The sequence below is a fragment of the Rhinolophus sinicus genome, linkage group LG02 (assembly GCF_036562045.2).
Source record: "Rhinolophus sinicus isolate RSC01 linkage group LG02, ASM3656204v1, whole genome shotgun sequence".
Lineage (NCBI taxonomy): Eukaryota > Metazoa > Chordata > Mammalia > Chiroptera > Rhinolophidae > Rhinolophus > Rhinolophus sinicus.
Window position 1 is genome coordinate 193,631,960 of NC_133752.1, and position 18,872 is coordinate 193,650,831.

At 54.8% G+C, this 18,872-nt stretch overlaps 2 protein-coding genes across 15 annotated transcripts in view; one reads left to right on the forward strand and one right to left on the reverse strand.

Annotated features, from left to right (window-relative positions):
* Window positions 1-17,202, forward strand: part of SGSM3 (small G protein signaling modulator 3) — a 30,381-nt gene extending 13,179 nt beyond the window's left edge. Inside the window, exons 2-22 of one of the 5 annotated variants that reach the window (XM_074326452.1) lie at window positions 7,992-8,111; window positions 8,592-8,677; window positions 9,140-9,206; window positions 10,974-11,120; window positions 11,207-11,314; window positions 11,835-11,978; window positions 12,239-12,434; window positions 12,712-12,857; window positions 13,087-13,311; window positions 13,620-13,674; window positions 13,882-14,009; window positions 14,118-14,273; window positions 14,527-14,581; window positions 14,720-14,769; window positions 14,910-15,062; window positions 15,210-15,280; window positions 15,394-15,442; window positions 15,518-15,603; window positions 16,279-16,401; window positions 16,489-16,549; window positions 16,740-17,202. In XM_074326452.1, coding sequence (XP_074182553.1) covers window positions 9,174-9,206; window positions 10,974-11,120; window positions 11,207-11,314; window positions 11,835-11,978; window positions 12,239-12,434; window positions 12,712-12,857; window positions 13,087-13,311; window positions 13,620-13,674; window positions 13,882-14,009; window positions 14,118-14,273; window positions 14,527-14,581; window positions 14,720-14,769; window positions 14,910-15,062; window positions 15,210-15,280; window positions 15,394-15,442; window positions 15,518-15,603; window positions 16,279-16,401; window positions 16,489-16,549; window positions 16,740-16,820 — 2,067 coding nt within the window. In that variant the 5' untranslated portion in view covers window positions 7,992-8,111; window positions 8,592-8,677; window positions 9,140-9,173 and the 3' untranslated portion in view covers window positions 16,821-17,202. Of the gene's footprint in view, window positions 1-7,878; window positions 8,112-8,591; window positions 8,678-9,139; window positions 9,207-10,929; window positions 11,121-11,206; window positions 11,315-11,834; window positions 11,979-12,238; window positions 12,435-12,711; window positions 12,858-13,086; window positions 13,312-13,619; window positions 13,675-13,881; window positions 14,010-14,117; window positions 14,274-14,526; window positions 14,582-14,719; window positions 14,770-14,909; window positions 15,063-15,209; window positions 15,281-15,393; window positions 15,443-15,517; window positions 15,604-16,278; window positions 16,402-16,488; window positions 16,550-16,739 lie in introns of all 5 variants that reach the window. The other 4 variants (XM_074326449.1, XM_074326448.1, XM_074326451.1 and 1 more) reach the window with 4 other exon arrangements.
* A 149-nt stretch (window positions 17,203-17,351) lies between these two features.
* MRTFA (myocardin related transcription factor A) overlaps window positions 17,352-18,872 on the reverse strand; it is a 177,123-nt gene continuing 175,602 nt past the window's right edge. For all 10 annotated transcript variants that reach the window (XM_074326442.1, XM_074326441.1, XM_074326440.1 and 7 more), the window contains one exon: window positions 17,352-18,732. In XM_074326442.1, coding sequence (XP_074182543.1) covers window positions 18,218-18,732 — 515 coding nt within the window. In that variant the 3' untranslated portion in view covers window positions 17,352-18,217. The remainder of the gene's footprint in view (window positions 18,733-18,872) is intronic.

The following is an 18,872-nucleotide window of genomic DNA, read 5'->3' on the forward strand; positions in this document are numbered from 1 at the left end:
ACTGCCCCATCCAATAGAAACCACTGTTCTCTAGGTCTGTTTACGTATAGTTTTGCCTTTTCCAGAATGCCATATAAATAGAATCATGCAGTACGTAATCTTTTAAATCTGGCTTCTTTCCTTTAGCATAATACATTTGAAATTCATCCATGTTGTTATGTCAGTAATTCATTCTTTTTTTTTTTTTTTTTAGTAGTATTCCATTATATGGATGTACCACAGTTCTTTATCCATTCACCAGTTAAAGGACATTTGGGTTTTCAGATTCTAGCAATCACAGATAAAGCTGCTGTAAACATTTATGTACAGGTTTTTATGTAAACAAAATATTTTGTTTCATCACTTAGATAAATATACCTAGGAGGGGGATTGTTGGGTTGTGTGGTTAAGTATATGTTTAAGTTTTGAAGAAACTGCCAAGCCCTCTTCCAAAATTGCTGCACCATTTTGCATTCCCACCAGCAGTGTGTGAGAGTTCTAGCTGCTCTGCATCCTTGTCAGCACTTGGTATTGTCAGGTTCTGATGTTGGTAAGATTGTGGTTTTACTTGCATTTCCTTAATGGCTAGTGATAGTGAGTATCTTTCTGCATGCTTATTTGTTGTCTGTATGTCTTCTTTGTAATGTTTCTGTTCAAATCTTTTGTCCGTTTTTTTTTGTTGTTGGTTTTTTTTAAGCTGGATTGTTTCCTGTTTACTGATTGAGAATTCCTTCTATTCTGGATACATGTCCTTTATCAGATATGTGATTGGATATATTTTCTACCGTCTGTGCCTTCTATTTGATAAAAATCTCATCAATTTTTTTTATTTTATAAATCATGATTTTAGTGTAATATCTAAGAAATCTTTGCCTCAACAAGGTCACAGACATTTTTTCCTATGTTTTCTTCTAGAAATTTTATAGTGTTAGGTTTTTCATTTAGGTCTATCACCCATTTTGAGTTAATTTTTGTATTTGGTGTGAGGTACGGATTAAGGTTCGTTTTGTTTTTTTTTGCAAATAGGTCTCCAGTTTTTCTAGGACCATTTCTTGAAAAGACTATCCTTTCTCAATTGAATTGCCCTTGTATTTTTGTTGAAACTCAATTGTATTAGTTTCCTAGGGCTGCCATAACAAAGTGCCACAAGCCAGATGACTTAGAACAGCTGTAATATTATCTCACAGTTTGGGGGTACAGAAATCTGAAATCAAGGTGTCAGCAGGGCCATGCTCACTGTGAGACCTGGAGGGGAGGGATCCTTCCTGCCTCTTCCAGCTTCTGGTAGCCCCTGACTCTCCCTGGGCTTGTTGCGGCAACATTGCGGTCTCTGCTTCACAGCCTCCTTCCTGTGTCTCTTCACGTCGCCTCCCCTCTCTATATGTGTCTGTGTCCAAACTTCCCTTTCTTATAAGGACACCAGTCAGATTAGGGCTCATTTTAATGATGTCATTTTAAGTTGGCTAAATCAGCAAAGACCCAATGTCCAACTAAGGTCACATTCTGAGGTCCTGCAGGTCGGAGCTTCAGCGTCTTTGGGGGGACACAATTCAATCCATAACATTAACTAACTGTGTACGGGTTTATTTCTGGATTACCTGTTCTGTTCCATTGACTTATGTCTGTTCTTTCGCCAATGCCACACTATACTGTAGTTTTATAGTAAGTATTGAAATCAGGCAGTGTGAGTTCTCCAACTTTCTGCTTTTTCAAAATTGTTTTGAGTATTCTGGTTCCTTTGCCCATCTATTTAAATTTTCGAATCAGCTTGTCAGTCTCTTCAATAAATCCTTCCAGGATTTTGATTGGAATAACGTTGAATCCTTTCCTTGGCAAAAAAAGGAAAAGGGATACAAATGTTACTTATGAAGCAAGTTCTGGCCTTGCTCTCAGGGCTTCGTCGGAGCAGAGAGAGAACCTAACAACGGAGAAGAGTCCTGAGGGCGTATTAGTTGTGTACTGATCTGTACCAAACCACCCCAAACTCAGTGTCTGAAAACAACAATCATTTCTTATCTCTCCTGGTTGGTAGGAGTCAGGAATTCAGGGGCATCTCAAGAGATTCTGGCTTGTGAGAAAGGGGGGTCTCTCTCATGACACTGCAGTCAGAGGTTGGCTGGAGCTGCAGTCATCTGAAGGTTTGGGACAAGGGCATCTACTTCCAAGGTGGCCCACTCATGTGGCTGGCAAGCTGGTGCCTTTCCATGGGGCTCCATGGGTGTTCTCACGACATGGCAGCCGACTTTCCCCAAAGCAAGTGCTACAAGAGACAAGGTAGAAGCTGCATGCCGTGTACGGCCTGTCTGTGGAAGTTACACACGTCAGCGCTGCGCGTTGTTGGTCTCAGAGGTCAGCTGCGGCTCGCAGAGCCCACGCGAGGAAGTGAGTAGCAGGACTAGAATCGCTTGGGCCACAGGAGGTTTCCTTCAGGGACGCGGTGTCTTTGAGTTGCGTCTTAAAGTACGAATAGGCGTCTGTCTGACATAAGGAGAAAACCATTAGAGAAAGAGCATGGAGACATTGGGCAGCTGATAGTAAGCAGGCCACCGTGACTGTGGGAAGGTGGGTGTGGGGATGGTGAGAGAGGAGCCATGTAGAACCTCGTATTGCTAGAGAACGTGGCTCTTATTCTGGGGATAAGGCCAGCCCTTGAAAGCAAAACAGTAGATTCAGGTTTCAGATTTGCATTAGAAAGATAATGCTGGCAGTAGGAAGCAGCTGGAAATAGGAGTCTGGAGCTTGGGAGAAAGCTGTCACCAGAGGAAGGAGCCCACGGGTGGCTGTGGAAGCTCTGGCAGGACATGAGATTGCGCAGGAATAGCTCAGTGAGAAGAGCAAGGGCAGAGGTGGAGCCCACACGTAGTGTAGCCGCATGAGGAGGAAGAGGAAACCAGGAAGAATCTCTGCCTTCAGAAACGTACTCATCTATTAGTCGTCATTTTCCAGTAAAATGTTCATGTCCTACTGAGCGCTGACTGTCTGATTTTACTTTTTTAAAGCATATGGTATTATCATTACTCTAGCCGTAGACTTTCCTGGCTTTGTGCTCCTCTCTCCTAGTTAGTTATTGATAGCTTTCAGTGTCCTGCCGTTTCCTTGCAGAGAAAAACAGTCTTAGGATCTCAGGGGCTTCTTAGAATACAAGCATTTTTGCTCTTGCTGCTTACAGCTTTTGTGTCCCTGGTAAATGTGTGACATTTAGGCAGTAGTGACAACCCTGCCATATTGTCAAGAAAACCAGGAGACAGGACGTGTTAGTAGGTAAAGAGTGGATGAGGGGCTAGATCTCCCTGAGTCCCTACCTCACGCCTCAGATTTACAGTGACATCTGACAGTCTTCACTTTGTGAACAAAATTTGTCTTTTAGGAATGTGGGATTGAAACACTAGGGAGAAAATACTGGAGGCGGAGTAAAAAGATTAACATCTTTACGCATGGAAATTTAATTTTTAGAACTTCCTTCTAGATCACTTCAAAGTTGCATCAATCCTGTTTCTCAAAAGATTCTGCCCCTCAGGACGCCTGTGACAACAGTAGGGCAGCCGGAGACAGTGAGGTGACAGTGACGTGGCTAACTCCTCAGCTGCTTCCGCAGGCTCCCAGATGGCTGCTTTCAGGATGGTTTCCATAGTGACTGGAGGCAGGAAAAACCTGCCTGCCCAGCTTAGCACTGTCACATCCGGCTCCTGTCGGGAACTGGGACACAAGGGCAGGCGTGATGGGAGCTGTGGCATGTCTGTCTGTTCCTGCAGAGACTCTTTAAAACGCATCGAGAATCCGCCTGGATTTCTCACTGGGCCCCTGCAGCAAGGCCAACACCAAGTCTACCCATGTCACCTCCGCCCCTGCCTGGTGGGCTTCTGTGCACTGCAGCAGCCAGAGCGCTTTCAAAACCAGACAGAACCCGCCCGTAATGTCCCGACTCACTGATATTAAGATCCAAAGTCTGCCCTGCACTGTAAGGCCCTCCGTGACCCCTGCTGCACCCCCACCCGTGTTTCCTCCCACTCTTCTCTCCTCACCTCCAGCCTGCTGGCCGCCTTGCGGCTGCTTCAACCTGGCAAGTGCGTTGCTGCCCTACAGGCTTTGCACTTGCTGTTCCTTCTGCCTGGGTCCCTTTTAACCTCGATAGCCATGTGGTTTGATCCCTCGCTTCCTGTTGCTTTGGCCTTTGCTCTGATGTCACCTTATCCTCACAGAGCTCTTCCTGACCACTTCATATATATAGCCCTCTCTTCTGATATTCTCTCTCCCTTCCCTTGCTTTGTTTGTCTCAGTGCTGCAGTTGTCACCATCTGACACGGCCATTTTATACACACACACACACACACACACACACATATTCTTTCTTTTTTTTACCTGGGGAATATTTGGAGACAGTGTGTTTCTCCAGGGCCCATCAGCTCCCAGTCGTGTCCTTCAGTCTAGTTGTGGAGGGTGCAGCTCAGCTCCAAGTCCAGTCTCCGTTTTCAATCTTAGTTGCGGGGGGCACAGCCCACCATCCCATGTGGTTGAGAGCTCGCGCTCTAACCAGCTGAGCCATCCGGCCGCCCCTGACGCAGCCATTTTTATGTATGTTCGTTGTCTGATTTCTACTCTAATGCAGCGGCCAGGGCTTTGGTTTTCCATTGTTGCATCGGAGCCCTTAGGACGGCGCCTGGCTCCGGGCCGTGGTGCTCGGTAAGTAAGTCGGGCGGGAATGAATGAGAAGGACAAGCTGAGGTCAGACGGGCGCTCCTTGGTGGGAATCGCCCCCCGGCCCACAGTCCCCCACAGGCAGACGGCTCATTGCCCCCACTGCACACAACACCTTCACACTTTCTCTGCCTTCCCAGAGGAAACGACCGAATCACTGCCTCTGGGGCGGTGATGATGAGTCTTTCTCATGGCCTCACCTGGCATGTATTGTGTTGAACCACATGAAATGGTGTGTTTATAGGCTGTGACGGATGAATATCAGCAATGTCGTACGGCTTTTAGAATCCCTCAGTGTGGAAGAGACTAACAACTCTCTACAAATTATTGGGACTGCAGCTAATTGCCTGATGCTTGCTGTGTGTCAGTGTGCTAAGGGCCGTATTTGCTTTCTCATTTAACCCTCATACCTGCTGTAAGACGTAGGTATTGTTATTCTATTTTATGGATAAGAAAACAGATTCCAAGAGGCGAACTGAACTAGCCGAAGGTTATAAGTGGGGGGCCGCAGCCCGGGATTAGAACCCCGTCTGTCTGCCTGGCGTCGTCGCAAGGCCGTGCGGAGGTGAGCGCTGAGCTGCCGCAGCCGGTGCCCTCCCAGGGCTCACGCCAGTGGGGCCAGAAGGGAGCCCTGGTCCAGCTGGTGGTCCTGTGACATCATTTCACCGGGTGGGATGGGGGGTAGCATGGTGTGAGAGGGCAGTTATTGGAGTCCATCTGGAGAACGGGGGGCCTCCTCTAGAGACACCTACTTAAAAACGTGTTGTGAGGATTAAGTGGCAACATGGTTTTTAAAACTTCCAGCACAGTCCCTTTAACAATATGCAGTGCTCCACCCAGCGCACAATTCTGATTCAAACCGGGCCCTGCGCATCTGTTCTACCGAAGAAAGACATTACATTTTCATTATTATCCTCACGCAGAACGGACAAGCCTAGGGTGGCTGTCCTCTGCAGGAAGTGGGTTCTGCCATCCGGTTCCCAGTGGGGCTCGTCTGGAAACAGGAGGGACTGGCCCTCCTAGTTGGGCACCAAAGCCTCCATAGTGGTCATTTCACCCAAACTTGGTGTGGTCAGGGTGTGTCTCGGGGCAGGAAGAGGTTGGGGACTCGGCTGAGCTGCCCTTGGGAGCTACAGGATGACTCTTTGGCCTCCAAATTTGCAAGTATGTCTTTAAAGAGAACTGGGGTTTTTCACATGCCCACTTTTCCACACATGCTTGAGTTAGGGACCCTGTGTTCTCCTAGCTCCTTGAAGTGGTTGTTTGATTTTCCTTTTCTCTTTATTACTCATGTGACCCTTCTCGTTTACCCAGAACCACCAACACCAGAATTTTGTGGCGGACAGCACAGGTTAGGGGCTGCTGTGGGCCAGAATAACAACTAGCACCTCTACACTCCTGTCACCTGGAAAATGGCAGAAGGAAGTTTTTCTTTAGGTCTAGGTCTAGGTGAATATGATTTCAAAAACCAGAAGACAACCTGTCCTGAAATATTTCAACCACATCTCCTTCCTGTTACCTCCTGCGAATCTCATGGAGTCAGTCGATTCTTTCTGGTCCTGATGGAAGCAGGTTAAAAATAGGAAGTTAGAGGAAGCCCCTAGTGCTGACCCCCCAGTCGATGGCTCTCTCTTATTTTTTTTGGCATAATTCACATGTTATAAAAGTCACCATTTTTAAGGTGTACATTTCAGTGTTTTTAGTATTTCATATGTTGTTCAACTATCACCACTGTCCAATTCTAGAAGATTTTTCATCTCTCTAGAGAGAATCCCGTACCCATTGCAGCCAGTCTGCAACCCCCGCTCCCAGGCCCTGGCAGGCACCCGTCTGCTTTTTGTTTCCATGAAGTTGCCTCTTCTGGGCATTTAATTTAAACAGAATCATGCGATACCCATCCTCTGTGGCTGGCTTCTTTCCCTTAGCTTGTTTCCAAGGCTCATGTATGTTACAGCACAATCAGCACTGCATTCCTTTTTACGCCTAAATAATATTTCATTATATGGATATTTCACACATTTTGTATTTCCGGTTGTTAGACATCTGGGTTGCTTCTACTTTTTGGCTGTTACTAATAATGCTGCTATGAACATCCATGGACAAGTTTTCACGTGGACACGTTTTCATTTCTCTTGGTGAATAACTAACAGTGGAATTGCTGGGTCGTGGTAACTCTCTCTATTTAACCTTTTGAGGAACCGCTAGACTCTTCCACAGTGGCTGCACCATTTTACATTCCCACGAGCAATGAGTGCCAAGGGTTCCAGTGTCTCCACATCCTCACTGGCACTTTTGTCTTTTTGATTATAGCCATCCATGCTAGTGGGTGACGAGAGGTGTCTCATTGTGGTTTTGATTTGCATTTCCCTGATGATGGCGAGCGAGCATCCTTTTACCTGCCCATTGGCCATTCACGTCTCTTTTTTGGAAAAATGTACTACGTTCAGATCTTTTGCACGTTTTTTAAATTGGCTATTTGTCTTCTTATTGTTGAGTCCTTACTTTTTAAGAGGACAAAAACGGGAGGCAGGCAGGGGTTTAAACAGCGACAGGAGAAATTTGAATTAGATTGGGATTCCTCGTTTCCGGCTGTAGGGCTGAGCAGCCTGTTGGAGGAAGTGGGATGTCAGTGTCCGGGTGAGCGCAGGTGTTGACGCAGAAGCCAAGTTGTCTTCTATCTTAAAGGATTCCTCAGATTCTGGCTCAGGGAAGTCTACTTACTGTTATGCTGGTGGCTGGGTTTTTTGTTTTTCTTTTTTTTATTGGGGAACAGTGTGTTTCCGGGGCCCATCAGCTCCAAGTCGCTGTCCTTCAATGTAGTTGTGGAGGGCGCAGCTCAGCTCCAAGTCCAGTTGCCATTTTCAATCTTTAGTTATAGGGGGCGCAGCCCACCATCCCATGCGGGAATTGAACCAGCAGCCTTGTGGTTGAGAGCTCACGCTCTAACCAACTGAGCCATCCGGCTGCCCCTGGGCTTTTTTAAAAAAAACAAAACAAAAAAAAACACACAAACATTTGCCTGAGCACAGGGCATCAGGAAGTCTGTATGTGTGATTCTCTCCTTCCTTAATACTATGGGGACTCAGCTGACCTCCCCATGGCTCACAGGGCTGTTGAGAACATAAGTTTTGTAGCTTCTTCAGGGTGTCCTCTCTCAGATGAATTGTTCTTTTAAGTGTGACTTCTCCTTCCTTTGTCGAACAGTGGCCAGGACTGGCGTCCCCACGACCTCTGGGCCATCACATCGGAGTGGAGGGTGGAGCAAACTCCCAGGAGGGGCTGCTTTGGAAGGACTCTCCCCTCTGCTTTCCCACCAGGGCAGATGTTTCTGGACCAGATGACGCCGGAGGAGCCTCCCTGCTCTGAGACACTAGGATAGGGCAACCTCTGAGTTTGGGTCTGCAGAGGACTCGCCTCGTCTCTCCGCACAATGTCAGGTGGGAGGCAGGGGCCTGGGCTTGGAAATGGGGGGAGGCATCTGCAGAATGAAGCGAGGCCCCGCCCCGTGGGGAGGAGGCAGGTGTGTCTGTCTTTCCTGTACCTTTGAGGGTCACAGAGCAGCAGGTGACAGGTAGAGGAAGGAGGAAGTCCTCTGCCGGGCGTCTGGGAGAGTCACTGCTCTCCCCTCAGCTCTGCAGTTGTCCTGACTCTGTCCTCTAACCTCCTTCCAGCTGTGCGTCCCCACCTTAGCTGGGGAAGAGGCCCAGAGATAACGTTTGGTTGTTTGTACCATGCTGCTTTTTTTTTCCTTTTCTTTCTCCAGAAAGTCTCACGTTTCTGGGTTTCCCTCTCTCCCCTACCCATCCACGTCAGACGGTGCAGTCCCTTGTCTCCTGGGGGTGGGGGTGGATATCCTAACTTGAATTTCCCCCTGAAAGCTCTGCATTTTCTTTGTCTCCTGTTCCTGGTTTTCCTAGGAAGCCACGTGCCTTCTGCCTGTGGTCCCTTCTCAGCCCTGACTCCGAGCATGTGGCCCCAGGAGCTCCTGGCCAAGTACACGCAGGTACGGCAGGTACAGCCAGGCCCAGGGGCTGTGCTCCCAAGTTGTGGCACCAGAGGGGACCTGCCATCCCGGGAGTGGGTGGCCGCACCACCGTATTCACACCGGGTCAGGTGGCCACCTAGTGCCACGTCCTCGGAATCAGTCGTTAGGTTGGAGTAAAAGTATTATGGCACCATGTGCTCAGTTTTATGGGGACAGAAATGCATAAAACATGTTTCTTGCCTTGATCTTATTATTTTTGACCTCTGAGGAGAACCAGGAAAATGCTGGCTGGGAGAATTCAAGAAGGTAGTGGCCCCCTGTCTCTGAATGGTGGCCACAGAGACTTCAGAGAAGGGCGGCCTTTGGTCTGAGGCTTGGTGGCTGGGTGGGATTTCAGCAGGCAGCAGGGGCAGTGGCATCTTCCAGAACTTGTGGTTCCCGACGGGGAGGCTACATGACTCTCCCAAATCCTGTTTCTAGAAGGAAGAGTCAGTGGAGCAAGCAGAGTTCTACTATGATGAGTTCGGTTTCCGGGTGGACAAGGAAGGTACGATTGAAGTCCTTGTGTGTCATATTGTGGTGACTTTGGGGGAGGACTCCAGCTGCAGTGACGCTCGTTATGCAGCTGCCACCTCTGGCTCTGGATGCTTCTGTATCTGAGGGTGATGTGGTTATAAGTACGGCTGACCCTTGAACAACACGGGTTTGAGCTGTGCGAGTCCACTCACGTGCGGAGTTTTTTCAGTTGACCCACGCAATTCAGTTGACCTGGGCAGTTCAAATCCAAGTTGTTCAAGGTCAGCTAGCGGCTGGCTGTCTGTGTGCAGAGAGCCGACTTACGTTCTACGCAGATCTGACTGACTGTGAGGGCAGGTGGCACCCCCAACCCCGGCATTATTCAAGAGTCAACCATAATGGAGACCCAGGGTTTTTTAGATTAATTTTATTGCTCTTCATATAATAAAAGATGTGCAGTATAGAGAAGTTGAAAGATACAGAAAAGTATAAAGATGAAAACAAATTAACCTGTAATCCCACAACTTGAAGATAACAGCTGACATTTTAGTGTATTCTGTTTCTGGCTCTGTGTGTATCTGTGTATACTTTTCATAACTAAGATTATATCATATACATGTTTTTATATTGTTCTTGTATCTCTTAACATTATACCATGATCATTTTTCTGTCAGTTAAGGCCTCTTTAAAAGCATATTTTTCAGTGGCTACATAATATCCCATTATAGTAGATTCATCATATTTTTATAAGCACTTCTTCTGTGAGCCTCTAGGCCATTTGCATTGTTTTCTATTATAAATCCACTTGTTGGTTCCTGAGCGGGCTGTCAGGAAAGCCGTCTGGCAGAGCACAGGGCGGCCTGTCAGCAGGACACACTCGGGACTCGGTTTTAAGTGGCTGCAACCGCTCGTCTCCATTCAGGTCGCTCACAGCCCCAGCTCTGACCTAAGTTTTCCTGGTTCTCTAGTTCGCAGGCGGGTATTTGGAAGTCAAAGCTGGGCCTGACAGGAACACAGGGAACTTTCTAGTATGGTGGAAAGGAAGGCTTCTCCGAGGGGGAGACATTTGAAGAGCCTAGGAGGAAGGGAGGCAGTGAGCATAGCGGAGGAAGGGGAACAATAAGTACAGAGGCCCTGGGGTGGGAGTGGATTTGGTGGGGAACAGGTGGGTGGTAAGGACGGGGGGCTGGGGTGGGGGGGCACGGAGCCTTCTCCGTGTCTGAGTGAGGTGGGCGGAGGGGGTGGCCCTAGAGGACTCCGAGCAGAGTGACGTGATCTGACTGTCTCAGAAGGGCACTGCTGTGCGGGAGAGAGGCCAGCGAGAAGGTGGTGGCGGGCATGCAGAAGAAAGGCCATGGCTGGGACGAGGGCAGCACGTGGAGGGGGTTGAGTGGTGAGGTTCTGCCCGTGCTCTGCGGGCCAAGCCAGTAGTATTTGCTGATGGCTTGAGCCTGGGGTAGAAGCACAGAAGCCACAGGTGGTTCCAAGGTTTAGGCCTGAGCATGTGGAGAATGGCGGCGGGTTTGTGGGTTTGCTGTGAGAGACCTCGGAGGGGTAGGTTTGGGGAGAGAGTGAAGAGCTTGCGTTTGCTGGTCTCGGTGCTGCTGGAGCCATGGGAACGGTGGCTCTGGATTCCAGTGGAGAATCTGGGCTCTGGCCCAGAAGCCCAGGGCCCTCTGCTTTGGAGACTGTGCAGTGAGGAGCCGTTTTCCTTCCTCCCTTGGCCTCCTGGTCGCTGGGCACTCCCCTGGCAGGTGGTGCGGACCCGGCTGTGTCCCTGATGGAGGACCCTCCACAGCGGCTGCGGTGGCAGGCGCACCTGGAGTTCACCCATAACCACGACGTGGGCGACCTCACCTGGGACAAGATCGCCGTGTCCCTGCCCCGCTCGGACAAGCTGCGCTCCCTGGTGCTGGCCGGCATCCCCCACAGCATGAGGCCACAGGTGAGGCTGGGAGGGGGGACCTGCAGAGGGCGACCGAGGGCTCAGGTGCCACCAGCGGCTGAGCACCTGTGGGCTCCTGCCCTCAGCTGTGGATGCGGCTGTCGGGGGCCCTGCAGAAGAAGAGAAGTTCCGAGCTGTCCTACCGGGAGATCGTGAGGAACAGCTCCAACGACGACACCACTGCTGCCAAACAGGTGAGGCCTGGTGGCACAGCCGCCCGCGGGGACCGCAGGCTGCCCGGGGTTACCCGAGCCCCCTTGTGGGTCTCTCCTTGGCAGGGGTGGCCTGGGAGAGCACGGTAGCTGCAAGGCGCCCGGGCAGTCCTTTCACCCACAAATGTGCACCTGGAGCGTCTGGCTCCCTCCTGGGTGCTCTGTAGGCAGCAGGGAGAATTGTCAAAAAGACCACCAACCAGTGCCCATTAGGATCGCCTGGAGATTTTAGACAGATTTCCAGGCCGCATTCCAGAGATTCTCATTCTGTAGTTCCAGCCCAAGGCCCAGGAAATCTGTTGCTTTATTTTTGTAAGTTCCCTGGATGGATCTGGTGGCATCAGCTACACACTAGCTGGGCTGTAATCCTGAAGGGAGGAGCGCAAGGCACCCCCATTCCTGGGGGAGCAGTGGGGTGGGGGGGGGCAGCCTCCCCTGGCGCTCGGTGGCAGTGTGGCCTGCGGCCGCGGCTCACCGGGCCTGGGCGGGCGGCTGCCGGCAGATCGAGAAGGACCTGCTGCGCACCATGCCCAGCAACGCCTGCTTCGCCAACGAGAACAGCACCGGGGTCCCGCGGCTGCGCAGGGCGCTGCGCGCGCTGGCCTGGCTCTACCCGGAGATCGGCTACTGCCAGGGCACGGGCATGGTGAGCACAGCCGGGGGCGGGGGGCACGGGGGCCTGGGGGCGGTCTGCAGGCCCCAGGGCCAACTGTCTCACCATCCGCGGCAGCAGGACAGGAAGCGGCTTGAAGGCGGGGTCCCCAAGGGGGGCTGGGGCTGCCAAATACTGGTTCCTCCCTGAAGAAGGCCTGCGTGACCCTCTATGATGCGACCCTCGGAGCGGGCGCTTTTTCTCATCCGTGTGGAGACCTGGGTCGAGGCCCCTTGTGCCCCTTTCCTGGCCAGGTGGCCGCCTGCCTCCTGCTGTTCCTGGAGGAGGAGGACGCCTTCTGGATGATGTGCGCCATCATCGAGGACCTGTTGCCTGCCTCCTACTTCAGCACCACGCTGCTGGGCGTGCAGACTGACCAGCGGGTCCTGCGCCACCTCATCGTCCAGTACCTGCCTCGCTTGGACAAGCTGCTCCAGGAGCACGACATTGGTAAGGGCCACCCTCCCTCTTCTCTGGGGCCGGGGGGCCTGGGACGGACGCAGGTACTGCAGACCTGGGGCCTCCTGGCAGCCAGGGTGACGGGGCAGCTGGCTGTCCCCGGGGAGAGAGAGGAGCTCCTGTGACGGGGACACAGCAAGTCTCCTCCTCTCTCGTCTGCTGTCCCGTCTCGTCCCCTCCATCCCCTTGGAGCAGGACGGGCCTCTTGCTGCTTCTGGGGGGATACCGTCCAGCTGCCCCGCAGCTCATGTGCCCGGTCTGTCCGCAGAGCTGTCCCTGATCACGCTGCACTGGTTCCTCACGGCCTTTGCCAGCGTGGTTCCTGTCAGGCTGCTGCTGCGTCTCTGGGACCTGCTCTTCTACGACGGCTCCCGGGTGCTCTTCCAGACCACGCTGGGCATGCTGCGCCTTAAGGTGCTGTCACCCCCCGACTTGGAGCCCCGTGAGCCACACGCAGCTTCCCGGCACCCTCCTCCGGGGACCCAGTGGCCCCTCCTGAGATCCCTGGGTGGGGTCGGGGCTCCTTGTGCTCAGCTCAGCATCCAAGGAAGTCACACGTGCCTGGGGATGGTGATGGCCGTCAGCTCGTGGGCCTGATGCCGGCCAGTGACTCCCTGTCCTTCCCCGCGCACGTGCGGCCCAGGAGGAAGAGCTGATCCAGTCCGAGAACTCAGCCTCCATCTTCAACACACTGTCAGACATACCCTCGCAGATGGAGGACGCGGAGCTGCTGCTGGGGGAGGCCATGCGGCTGGCTGGCTCCCTCACTGACGTGGCCGTGGAGACCCAGCGCCGCAAGCACCTGGCCTACCTCATTGCAGACCAGGGCCAGCTCCTGGGGACCGGTGCCACCACCAACCTCTCTCAGGTGGGTCCGTGAGGGAGGAGGTCCTGCCTTACCTACAGCGTGAGGGTCCCTTAAGGAAGCCCCACTCTGCTGCCCCCTCCCGAGCTCAGCCCAGGGGGTCACAGCTGTGGAGTGACATGCCCCGTGTGGGTATAGGACAGACCAGCTTTGAAATGACCCTCAGAGGCCATTTCTCATGAGGTAGCACGAGTGGACACCCTGGGCCGCCCCACGGGAGGACTCTGTTCCCTTCCTCTGGTGCCGAGATGCCCGCCAATTGGCTGGGCACTGGGTGCCATCCTGCCGCTGACCCGCTCCTGTGTCTATAGGTGGTTCGTCGCAGGACCCAACGGAGAAAGTCTGGCATCACCTCCCTGCTCTTCGGTGAGAAGTGGGCTGCAGGCTGCTGGGCGCTGGGGCCAGCTCAGCGGCTCTTCCCCGCCCAGCAGGTCTCAGCTCTTGGAGTGGGGGTGGGGGCCGGTGCAGAACGGGGAGTCGGTCCTCACAGCCCAGGTGGACTCGGAGCTTCCCAAGTTGGGGAGGGCACCGGGCAGGGACCGTGGCTGCCATGTAAGTCTCTGGCCCTCCCAGGTGTGGACGACCTGGAGGCACTCAAGGCCAAGAACATCAAGCAGACGGAGCTGGTGGCCGACCTCCGGGAAGCCATCCTGCGTGTGGCACGCCATTTCCAGTGCACAGACCCCAAAAACTGCAGTGTGGTAAGTTGCAGGCTCCCACCTGCACCCAGAGGCCTGCGGTGGGGCCTGGCCTTCCCCGCCCCGCTCTGAGGCCCCGCCCCCGCGGCGGCCTGTCTGCCACTCCGGCAGGAGCTGACCCCTGACTACAGCATGGAGAGCCACCAGCGGGACCACGAGAACTACGTGGCTTGCTCGCGGAGCCATAGGCGCCGGGCTAAGGCGCTGCTGGACTTTGAGCGACACGATGACGATGAGCTGGGCTTCCGCAAGAATGACATCATTACGGTACGTGGGGCGGGGCTCGGATATCCGCACGTACCTGACCCGGGAGCGGGGCGCTCAAAGGCAGGTGGTTGCTGGCAACCTGTGCCATTGGCCCTGCCACCCGCTGGCCGAGTCTGTGGCCAAGTGACCCAGCCGCACCTAGGCCTTGGCCCTGTGATTTTGCATGGGCCTGGCCGAGGACGGAACCCAACGGTGTGGGGGGCACTGGGCTGGCAACCAAGGCTCTGCTTCCTCCTACTCGTTTCCTCTGCAGATCATTTCTCAGAAGGACGAGCACTGCTGGGTGGGGGAGCTGAATGGCCTGAGAGGTGAGGCCTTGGTGTCCAGCTGGGGGCGGGGGGCTGGGCAGTGAAGTTGCATCCCCCCTGCTCCCTCTTCCGCCGGGAACTGAACTGGGGGAAAGTGTGCGGACACCAGGCTCCTCACAGGACCCTCTTCTCCCGCAGGCTGGTTCCCAGCCAAGTTCGTGGAAGTCCTGGATGAACGGAGCAAAGAGGTGAGAGGGAGCCCCTGGGAGCTGCTGCTGCCTCCACCCGGCGCGGCCTGCTCGCTCGGCCCGTCCTGAGCGCCTTGGGCTTGTGGCTCTGAGGACCGGCAGGCGGGCGCGGGCCTCTCACACTCCATCCCCCACCTCAGTACTCCGTTGCGGGGGACGATGCTGTGACGGAGGGGGTCACGGACCTCGTGCGAGGGACCCTCTGCCCAGCCCTCAAAGCCCTGTTTGAACACGGACTGAAGAAGCCATCCCTACTTGGGGGCGCCTGCCACCCCTGGCTGTTTATTGAGGAGGTAAGTCAGTGGCTGGACCCATGTCCCTCACCGTCCCTGGGCTCTGCGGAGCTGGTGGCAGCAGCTCGTGAGGTGGTGATGTGCTTAGCTGAGCCCTGTGGCTTTGACCTAGCATCCCCTCAGCCCTGACACTCTCCCTGTCCCCAGGCAGCGGGCCGGGAGGTGGAGAGAGACTTCGACTCAGTGTATTCGCGCCTGGTGCTGTGTAAGACGTACAGGTAACCGGGCCCTGTCCCCTGCGCTGGCAGGGTGTCCTGGCAGCCTCTGGGGCGAGGGAGCAGCCCAAGCCTGCACCCCAGGCAGCACTGGCAGCTTCACCCCCCTACTCCAGGTTGGACGAAGATGGCAAAGTTCTGACCCCAGAGGAGCTGCTCTACCGGGTAGGTGGGGCCATGGGCGGGGCCACGTCCTGACTGGCAGCTGGGGGCACCTGAGTGACACCTGTGCCCTCCCAGGCTGTGCAGTCCGTGAACGTGACACATGATGCCGCACATGCGCAAATGGACGTCAAGCTCCGCTCCCTCATCTGTGTGGGGCTCAAGTGAGTGAGTGCGCCCGCTGTGGGTGTGACAGTCCGGTCTGATGAGCGGAAGCCTGGGCTGGGCCCTGTTGGGGGAGCGGGGGCATGTAAGCTGGGCCCCCCAGGAGGTGGACAAATGGAAGCTGGCGAGGGTGACTCCCAAAGGCCTTCGTCCAGTCCAAGACCAGCTGCTTTGTGGCCAGAGGAGGTGCTTGAGGAAGCATTTTAGTAAGGTGACCAGAAATGAGGTCACCACAGCAAACTAGGGAGGGGTTCGGCCATTTGTGAGGCTCCAGCCTGGATGAAGGAGATGTTTCTGATTTGCCACCTGGAAGAGGGGTGGCCTCCAGGCTGCTGCGCCCTGGAGTGGGAGGAGGAGTGGTTTGCAAAGGACAAGTGTCCGTAAGACTAGCTCGGAACGTGGGCCCAGCAGGTCGGTATGAGCTTCACTCCTGGACTGAGCAGTAGGTCTGAGGCCCCTGTGCCTGGGAGGAGGCGGTCGCTCTCTCAGGTGCAGAAAGAAGAGCTGTGACAGGACTGGGGAGGGGGCCATGGGGACAATGGGCCCCTGAGCGTGTCTCCTGGTGCGGAGCAGCTGGAGTGAGGGGCTGCGGGGCCTCGCAGTGGAGGGAAAGGGACTGGGCGGCCCGTGGTCCTCAGAGGGCCGTGGATGGCCCACTCCTCCCCCGTCCCCAGTGAGCAGGTCCTACACCTGTGGCTGGAGGTGCTGTGCTCCAGCCTGCCGACCGTGGAGAAGTGGTACCAGCCCTGGTCCTTCCTGCGCAGCCCCGGCTGGGTTCAGATCAAGTGTGAGCTCCGGTGAGGACTCTGCCCAGGTGGCCCTGGGTGGGGGTGGGCAGAGCCAACTGCAGGGCGACTGACATCCCCCCACCCCACGCTCCCCAGTGTCCTCTGCTGCTTTGCCTTCAGCCTCTCCCAGGACTGGGAACTTCCTGCCAAGAGAGAGGTAGGTGTTTGGGGTTGGTCCTCGGCCCTGTAACCTGCCTTCCTCCTAAGGGGCTGTGGTGGCACTTCCGTCCATATACTTCCTGGTGGCTGAGGGGAACCCTGAGTGCTGGCATCGCCTGTCTGAACCACTCTGGCCCCAGCACCCCCTGCTGCGCAGCCTGTGACAATGGTGGGCTGTCCCTGTGCAGGAGGAGAAGAAGCCCCTGAAAGAGGGTGTCCAGGACATGCTGGTGAAGCACCACCTTTTCAGCTGGGACATAGATGGGTGACACGTCCTCCAGGGGCCCTGTCACACCCGGGCCTTCCCCAACCCATCGGCTACCAGAGCAGCTCCTTCCTGAAGCAAGAGCAGCACCAGCCCACTTTGGAATGGGGCTCTCAGGTGGCCCGGGACCATGGTAGGGAGATCAGGGACACCACCCAGAGCGTCACTGAGGGCAGTGGGTGGCAGGAACAGAAAGTGGGGGCCCGGCTCAGTCTGTTCCTCCCAGGCTCTTTACAGGGGCCCCAACTTCACTCTTTGTACTGACCAGAAACCTCGTGAGGACGTGGAGAGCCCTGGGGTCCTGGCAGCTTTTGTTCAGGAAGGGGCTGGGGTGGCTGAAGGCCCCTTGGCCTCTCTGACTTGTAAATAAATTCTTTGAGCAAGTACCTCCTGTCTTTGGTCCAAGGTTCTCTCCTTTCTGGAACGGATGGCCAGGCCGGGAAGGTGGGTTATGGTGTGGCCCCCAGAGGCCACAATGCCCAGCCGTACACCCCCGCCCCCTTCTGCAGCTTGATCAATATGGACTAACAGGCCCGTGTTTTTGTTTTTATTTTAAAAAGTTCACACAGCTGCCCCACCTCTGCCCCAGCACTGCTTTTGGTGACTCCATCCCCAACCCCCTATGAATGAAGTGACAGCCCGAAGGGAGGCCAGGCCCCCTCCTGTCTCAGGGCTGTGGTGGCTGCAGTGAGGCAGCAGGACGGAATGTGGGCGGGTGGCCAAGACCACCTCGACCCTCGTGGCACTGATAAGGAGCAGGACAGGTGGGGGACAGGCTGTGACAGGGTGTCTACATGTCAAACACACGTGGTGGGTGGGGCTCCGGGAGCGGTGGTCTCCAGGCCCTTCTGCATGTGCACAGTAGAATGGGAGGGGACTGCATCCACCTCCCACCCCCCAAAAAATATATGTATATATATGTATGGCGATATATAATATAGAGGTATATACACCTGTACAGAAAACGTTTGCCACCAACCACTAAATGGTCACACTCCACCAAGACACTAAAATGGCAGGGAGCCCCCTCCCCTTCCCAGGGACCCTGGAGTTGGCATCACGGGGAATGGGGAGGTAGAGGCCCAGCTCTTTCTTCCTTCCCAGGGACGAGAAGGAAGGGGCTTCACCTGCCTGAGCAAACAGCAGCCCGACGGCACTCCGACCTCACAAAAGGAGGTCAACTAGGATGCCCCTGGCCTTTCCAGGTCTCCCAGACCCCAGGGTGGGACCCAAGAGCTGCTGCTCGGCAGCGTCTCTCAGTGAGCCAGGGAGGGAAAGCAGGACCTGTGATTGTCAGGACTCGCGGCCACACAGAGGCTGGATCAGGCAGGAGAGCCGAGCTCCCGAGAGTTCCCGAGGCTCTCCCATGTCCAGCGCGTCCGTCCCCAGCAAAGCTGAGAGCTACAAGCAGGAATCCCAGTGTAGCTGTAAGTCATGGCCATCGAGGAAGTCCGTGGAGAAGAGGCTGGGGCCCGTGGTGCTGAGTGGGGCCAGGCTGAGCACGGGGCCGCCTGACGACAGCTCCAGCCAGTCCATGCTGTCCAGGTGGCCGTCAGCCAGGTCCAGGCCCATGCTGCTGGGCTCAGGGGCAAAGTGCAATTCCGAGGTGTCCATGGGTGAGGGGGGGTGGTCCAGGATGGCCGAGCTGCTCAGCATCTGGCTGTGGAGGTCGTCGATGAGGGAGAGGGGCTCTGGCCCCTCGTGTCCGCCGGTCAGCAGGGGGAGGCCTGTGCTGCTCTCCAGGAAGTCCTCCAGGCGCCCAGGGAGGGCGGGCGAGCCTGATGGAGGCGGGGCGGCCTGGGGGAGTTCGGCAGCAGGTGGGGACTGGGAGGCCAGGGGCGACCCGCAGGCTGCTGTCGTGGGGGGCTTCTCTTTCCCTGCCAGGGATGGTGGCTCCTTGAAATCTGCTGAAATTTCTGCCAATCAAGAAAGTGAATGGATGTCAGAAACCAGGCATGAATAGGACCTGAATAGGACACCATGTTTAAAACTTAAAATGGGTCAAACATCTAAATTTAGAAGCTAAAACTACAAAACACTTAGAAGAAAATGGGGA